Source organism: Cyanistes caeruleus, chromosome Z, assembly GCF_971803275.1.
Source record: "Cyanistes caeruleus chromosome Z, bCyaCae1.hap1.1, whole genome shotgun sequence".
NCBI lineage: Eukaryota > Metazoa > Chordata > Aves > Passeriformes > Paridae > Cyanistes > Cyanistes caeruleus.
In genome coordinates this window covers 58127300-58134485 of record NC_141732.1, presented here as the reverse complement: position 1 = coordinate 58134485, position 7186 = coordinate 58127300, and the positions used below count along the sequence as shown (strand labels likewise).

At 50.1% G+C, this 7186-nt stretch overlaps 1 protein-coding gene and 1 long non-coding RNA gene across 2 annotated transcripts in view; one reads left to right on the top strand and one right to left on the bottom strand.

Annotated features, from left to right (window-relative positions):
* The window catches only part of LOC111941366 (uncharacterized), a 298151-nt gene that overhangs the window by 180550 nt on the left and 110415 nt on the right, over positions 1–7186 (bottom strand). The window lies entirely within an intron of this gene.
* On the top strand, positions 1817–6435 carry LOC147648479 (zinc finger protein 541-like). Its single transcript, XM_086868520.1, has 8 exons — positions 1817–1860; positions 2018–2157; positions 2606–2709; positions 3266–3341; positions 3692–3780; positions 4316–4399; positions 5238–5401; positions 5866–6435. Exons 1-8 carry the CDS (start codon positions 1829–1831, stop codon positions 5960–5962), a joined length of 786 nt encoding a protein of 261 aa, XP_086724646.1. The 5' UTR covers positions 1817–1828; the 3' UTR covers positions 5963–6435.

The following is a 7186-nucleotide window of genomic DNA, read 5'->3' as shown; positions in this document are numbered from 1 at the left end:
TGGGACCTAAGTAGTAAAACAAGTGGGAAGGCCATTCGTGTGAAAAAGTAATTCTGTTCGTGCTAGTCTCCCAGCCTTTTGAGAGTAACATCTCATTTCTGCAAGGGAGCTGGAAGAAAGAAAAAAAGAATTCTGCATTAAATGTTTGCTAGGGAATTGCTGGTGGAGTGTCCCCATCAATTCCCCTGAAAAACACCCTGTTTCTCCAAGTTTCAGGGAATGACGGTTGAGGTGAGAGGCTGCTCAGCTCAAAGGCAGGGAAACATCAAGAGACATCATTAGACATCAGACAGTTTATAAAGGGGGCTGGATGAATGCTTCCACTTTGAGAGAAAGCTGTGGAGCTGCCTCTCCACTGAACGACTGGCAGGCTCTTGCTCCTCTCGCAGCTGGAGCAGAGCCAGGGCCAGGATCCTTCTGCTTCTCCAGTGCAGACAATGTGCTACGGGCCCTTTGACAGAGCCACGCTCCCGTTCAGCTGGAGGCACCTTCCAGAGAAGCACGCAGAAGACCCAGGGCTCTCCCTGCACTGCTTTGCCCTGTCCACAGGTCTAGCAAGAAATGGCCCAGTGGGCAGGTCCTCAGGGCAACCTTGCAGCAGCAGAAGTAAAAGAGGCCAAGGTGCCCCATCCCTGTTTGTGTCCCCTGGCTCCCCTGGCTCCCCTGGCTCCCCCAGGCATGGAATGTTGGGCTGTGCCCATAGCAACTGTCGTCGTTGTCTCCCACTCCTGTGGCCGTTGGTGGAACACTGGTGCTGGACCAGCGCTGGAGCAGCAGCTGCAGGATCTGCTCCTGGGCTGCCCCTGACCAGCCACCTTCTAGCCTCAGTGCCAGATCTGGCCTCCTTGTAGACATCCTGATCTCGTCTGCCAGCAGGCATCCCCACACTACTTTGGCACTGGCAAAGGTAAGAAAATCCCCGTTTGCCCCCAAACCACTAAGAGAACGGCAGGAGGCTCCACTTGGCTGTCCCACCAAGCAGAAGACAGACACGGTCCTCCAATACTTGGCTTTCACTTACAAAAATGGCCTGGTTTCAGCCATTCTTACATACTTTCATCATTTACACTGACATTAGATTTTAGTATCTTTCTAGATTCTTTTTTTCCTACCTGCATTGCATCTCTGTAGATGAATGATAGAGGATAGATCCACTTATCTCTATGGAGATATTGGGATCAATTTGTCTATGTTTTTCAATGCCTCTAGGGCTGCCTCTGCCTCATGGTCAGAGGCAGCTGTGAAATGGGGCTGCCTGGAGTGGTCCTTCTCAACAACACAGTCACAGTATGGCAGAACTTTCTGGGTTGCAAGGCACCCACAAAGTCGAGTCTGGCTCCTGGCCCCGCCCAGGACAGCCTCAAGAATCGCACCCTGTGCCCCAGAGCAATGGCCAAATGTCCATTTTTCAGCTCTGTCAGGCCTGGTGCTGTGACCCCTTCCCTAGGGAGGCTGTGCCAGTGCCCAACCACCCTCTGGCTGAAGAACCTGGTCCTCCTATCCAAGCTAAGCCTTCCCTGGCACAACTTCCATGCCATCCTCTTGGCTCTTCTCACTGGCCCCAAGACTGAAGGCAAGCCTGAAGGCAAGACTGCCTGTCCCTCAGTCTTCCCCTCTTGAGGACACTGCAGGCTGCCACAGGCTCCTGCCTCGCAAGTTCCACGTGAAAAACCCAGCAATTGCACCAAATTGAGGGGAGCTGGGACGCAGGAGCTTGTGCTTTGCAATGACGACGAGGAGGAGAAGGAAGGCTAGCGACACATCTTGGCTGAATTCTTTTTATCTGGGCCATTGTTTTGCTCTCTTCCAGGTGCAAAGGAGAGGCACAATGAAAAGGAAAGCAAGAGCCCACACTGGACCGTGAGTTTTGCCCTAGGGATTAAAGAGCGGCAAAGCTGAGGAATGGCGAGGAGGAGACCTGTCATTTCCCAGTTGGGCTGGGATTGCTTCAAGCCTGTCTGTGGCATGTGTCTCTTGACCACTTGCCCTTCTCCCCTCCACTCCCTTTGCCCTTTAGACACATCAGGGTTGGCAGTGACTTTCAGGCTGAGCTCCCCGAGCTGCAGACCACAGCAGCGAGTGAGGAGGAAGAGCATGCATCCCTGGTCTGGAAGCCTTTGGAGGAAGATGACTCTGACATGGGAAAACCTGACAGAGGTAGCTGCCAAGCTTTTCTTCCAGCCCTGAGATACCTCGGCGTGTCAAATGCTCCTTTTTGTTGGTAAAAGGCAGCTTTTGGCATGCTCTGCATCTCTCCTTGTCTCACCCATCTTCTCCCATGGGAGTGTTAGAGGCAAGGGGAATGCTCCATTCTTGCAGCAGAGCGGGAAAAAGAACAACTTGCCGCCTCTCCCTACCGGTCAGGGGCATTGGCCACTGGAAGGGGAGAGATTGGCCCCTGCCTCTTATTCCAAAGGCTGCTTTCAAGGGAGAGCCAGCACTACGTGGGCCCTTGGTTCAGCTGCCCCTTTCTTTGCTATCCTTTCCATGCTCTCCAGCCGCTTGGCTGTCTTTAGCTCTTGCGCTTTCCTTCTCCCTTGTATTGCAGCCTTTCCCCTTTCTTCCTTCAAGCCTGACTTTCAGTGGGTTTGTGTTGTGCTTGCAGTAAGACAGCTCTTGGACATGGCCAGCGCCCGTGGCGTTTCCGGGCCAGCGGCTAACCTGGAGCTGGCCCTGCACTGCCTGCACCAGGCACGCGGCAGCCTTCCGGTAAGAAGCGGCTCTTTGGGTGCCCAGAAGAGCGGACAGGGAATTCCTAAGGCCTGGGCACTGGGATAGCCACTCCTGGCTGCTCTTTGAAGAAGGGGGGCTAACAAGGAGTGGAGAACTTGCTGCCCGCTGTGTCTCCTCCAGCTACAGCAGAGGCGAGCCCAAATGGCTTGAGCAGGGAGAATATCTCTCCTGGAGGCGCTGCTGGCAGCTCCCACAGCCTGCTCCCTTGTCGATCTCCCGCACATCTGTGTGCTCTAACACATTCTGCGGGGAACTGAGGGGAAATCCCCACAAGCCTCAGTGAGCGCAGGCAATTCTGGCTTCAGGAGAAGCATTGAGGTGGTGAGCAACATGCCACGCTTTGGCAAGTTGGATCAAAGGCTTGGGCAGTAAAAAGGAAGGTTTGGGAGCAACCCCCAGTGTTGAACCCATAGGAGATCCAGCGGGCTGAACCCCTGAAGAGGCAAAGTAGCTGAAAGGTAGCGGCGTTGATGGTTTGTTGGCTCCTTTCTATGGCGGGGAAGCTAAAGCCTTTTTCCCTTTGATCTTGCAGGAGGCTCTGGACATGTTGCTCTCAGGGGGGCCTCCCACACCTCAAGGCCACCCCTTGGCTGATTATCATTACACAGGTAAGCCAAGCACAGCTTGTTCCTTCACTGACAGATACTGCCTGCCGTCCCCTTAATTGCCATGGCAAGCATTTGTGCTTCAACTAATAACGCCACCACAAGGCCTCCTCTTGCCTGGGGCAGGGGAAAGCAGCAGCATCTCCCCCTTCAGCTTGCATTGCAGTTTTCCCTGGGGTTGTTTTGGGGTTTTTTTTCCCCCCTGGAGAATGCCTGCTCCTGTCTCCATTATTCCCAAGGGAGCAGACATGTACGCAGGTGAATGGTGGATGGCGCCAATTTTGTTTTGGCAGCCAGTGGCATCTACTGCAAGTGGATGGAGGCATCAATTGACCTGCTGCTTTTCTTGCCAGACTCTGACAAATGGACACCTGAGGAGAAGGAGTCCTTCGAAAAGGCTTTTCACACCTATGGCAAGGATTTTCATCTCATCCAGAAGCAGGTAAAGCCATAGGACATTGTTTTAAACTAGCAGATCATCAGGAGGAAATGTTGATTATTTCTGCTACCAAATACTGGAATCCAGTCTCTCTCTCTCTCTTCTCAAATCCCAAGAAGAATAACATAATAATGAAACGGGATATTAAAGGCCTGCAAGAAAGGGCTGATTCTGCCTCAAAGGCCCTTTCCTCCAAGCTCTTTCCAAAGACAAAGGCTTCTTCTGTCAGATTTGGTCTCCTAGGTGCGCCAATGCTTCCGCAACACACTGTGTTGGGAGAGCTGGAGTGAATGGGGGAAAGAAAAACTGTGCTACGGATTTGTTGTTGATCTCTGCATCGCATGCGTTCCCACATAGCGTAATACACTGTATAATACACACTGCATAATGCCTCTTTTACCCGCTATTTACTTCATTTTACACCCTACTCAATTTACGCCGTGATTTTGCTTCCGAGGTGACTCCAGAACTCTGCTTTTTCTCCAATGCACCCTACAGGATGGCCATTTTAGAGTCCTTCTTTTTCTCTTCCCAACAGATTCAGAGCAAGACTGTGGCCCAGTGTGTGGACTACTACTACACCTGGAAAAAAGAATATAAACTTGCCAAAAGTCTTGCTCAGGTGAGTGGGAAGAAAATCAAGACAAGCCCGGAGGGTGGAGAAACTGGGAGAAGGGGACTAAACCTGCTGGCAAGCCTGTGAGACACTGCTCTGCCAGGATCACATTGTCCCATCCACTGGAAAGGCGCAGCAGATGCTGCCCAGGCCTTGTTGGTGCTGCTGCTCTTATGCTCTTATGGAGCATAACTTTGACCCAAGAAAGCAGCACTGTCACCAAACTGGGCTTGGACGCTCTACTGACTGCTTTCTCAAGAGCTGGTACCCTCCCTGATTCCAATCAGATCCTTCATTCCCCACTGCTTTCTAACATCAGTAATGCTGGCTGCGCTCGTGGAGATTCTGCAGATGTTCAGGGACCTTTTGTAGCATGCCAGTCGACTCCCCAAAAAGGAGCTGCCCGTGCTGTGGCTCTGCTAAAACTTTCCTTACTGACAAACCAGAATTTGCTTCACAGAGAGAGAGAGAAAGAGATTAGTTTGGGCAGTAGAAACTGGGTAGCTGTGTGTCTTTATGAATTTGGCTGAATTTAAAAGCCATTCCCTGGACAGGGAGGAGAACTAGGGGTAAATAGATGCTAGGCAGAGAGGTACAATTAAGAAATGCAGAACTATAGATAGGCACGTATTGATCCCACCCCTTCAGGCCGTAGAAAGGAGGCGTTTTTTCCTCCAAGTGCTGTGTTTGCATTGCGCTGCAGCCTGCCCCCAAATCCAGCTGTTTTCCCAGCTCTTTAGGCTTGGGAGGAATTTGCTTAGGCCCATGGATTTTGGTGCTGGACGCTCTGATTTCCAGCTTTGTGAGAGGAAGGAAAAATTGATAAGGATTCTTTGATTTCCAGACTGTGAGCGAACCAAAGAGGAGCCAAAGCCCTCCCAGAAAGGAGAATGGGGAGACAGGGAAGAGAAGCCGCAAGAGGGCCCGCAACGCGGAGTGTCCCTGCTGCCAAGCGCCCCAGCCACCCCATTTGGCGGGAGGCCCCTTTCCCTGCGGCCAGTGCAAACAGTGCGCAAGTTCTACCTCTTTCTGCTCAAAGCCTGCGCCTTTGGACTAAAACAGGCTGACCGTGTTCAAAGGCACCACGGGGGAAGCTGAGGGCACTCGCAGGATCGCCTCTCACCGCCGTGCAAAGCCTTACAATGCACTTTCACCCCAAAGAGCTTGGTTAAAGCCCAGCGTTCCCAGGGAAACCTTGCCGTGCCCCACCAAGACACAATTCGAACACAAGTAGGAACAGGGAGACCAAAGCTTGCTTTGATGGTGCCGATCAAATCAAAAATAAGATGAAGCAAAAGGAGGAAGACGTTTGAAGGAACTGCAACCAAAAAGATCAGATTTATGCTTCTGATCAATTTACAGAGGTGCCACAGCCAGAAAAGACAGAAATTCACAGAGAAATGGAAATCTTGGAGCTTGGTTTAATGGGGTGTATTGAATTAACAATGGATGGTTTGTTTCCTGTCTTCCAGGGTGTTTGAAACCGTCAAGGAAAGGAACGCACATCGGAGAAGCCTTCGCCCACGGAAGGAAGCAGGGCCTCTCCCCAAGAAGAAAAGACCAAATTAACCCTGCCGCTTGTCCGGGCCTCACAAGAATTATCTGCCAAATGGCTCTAGATAGAAATCAGATTGGTTTTTCAGTAGTTTATTAGGATTGTTTATTCTTCAATTTAGTTGACTAGATAGACATTTCTCAATTTGTTACTTCAGATTCATTAGCTTTCTTAAAGGGTTATTAGGATTATTAGATTATTATTGTGATTAGATTATTTGATTATTCGATTCTTAGGTTATTAGGTTATGATATTTTTATTGTTAGATTATTAGATTAGATTATTACCTTGTTAGATTATTATTGTTAGATTATTATCCGTCAATGGAAGGGGTTTGGTCCATTATTAGCGTATTAGATTATTATTGTTAGATTATTATCGGTCAATGTAAGAGGTTTAGTGTTGCTCGTTAAGCTCCATCTTTCGTAAGCATCTTGTTTTCATGAAGACAAAATCTGTCTTTCTCATTAAAGCAAAGTTTGTTCCATTTGGTCTTTTTGTCTGTATGAAATCACTCAAGCAATGTCTGTCCCATTTGTTTGCTGTTGCACACACGCTATTGGCCCTGAGAAGAATCTGGGCACATGCATCCTCCCACAGGCCCAGCCCCTTGCACAGCTGGCAGGACCTCCAAAGGTGTCTCCCCATTGTGCCAATGAAATAATGATGGGCTTTCATCCTTGGATTCCTAAAAATCTCAGCTTGGAATGAAAAGGAAGCCTTGGTTTAATTCAATGAATCGGATCTATATGAGTGGGCTTGTCTCATTCTACTTGGAGGGGATAAAAGCTGGGGCTTGTAGTACTTTTGGTCCACAAGCAACATAGCTTTGTTCCATTTTGCTGGACAGATGGACTTGGCCACCTTCAAGGACTTTTCCAACCTCTGCCATTCTATAAAATTAACATCCACATGCACTCCCAAGAAACCAGCAGCTCACTTTCAGCTTCCCTTTCAAAGACCAGCCTCCTGCTCTGGGCCTCAACCAAGCTCCTTAGATCAAGCAAAGCGGGAGTGAACATTATCCTCTCACTTCTCACACCTTTGGTATTTACACCAAAGGAGCAGGAAACTCGCTCCTTTTATCGAGCCCAGCAAATGGCATGGCCTGGCAAGGTCTTGGTAGCAGGGGCTGGGGAGAATGGAGACGAGATGAGGGAGGGGGGAACTACCAGGCTGGTTCTGGGATGCTGACGCAAGCTTGCTCTTGTCTGACGGAGCCACTGCAGGTGGCATTT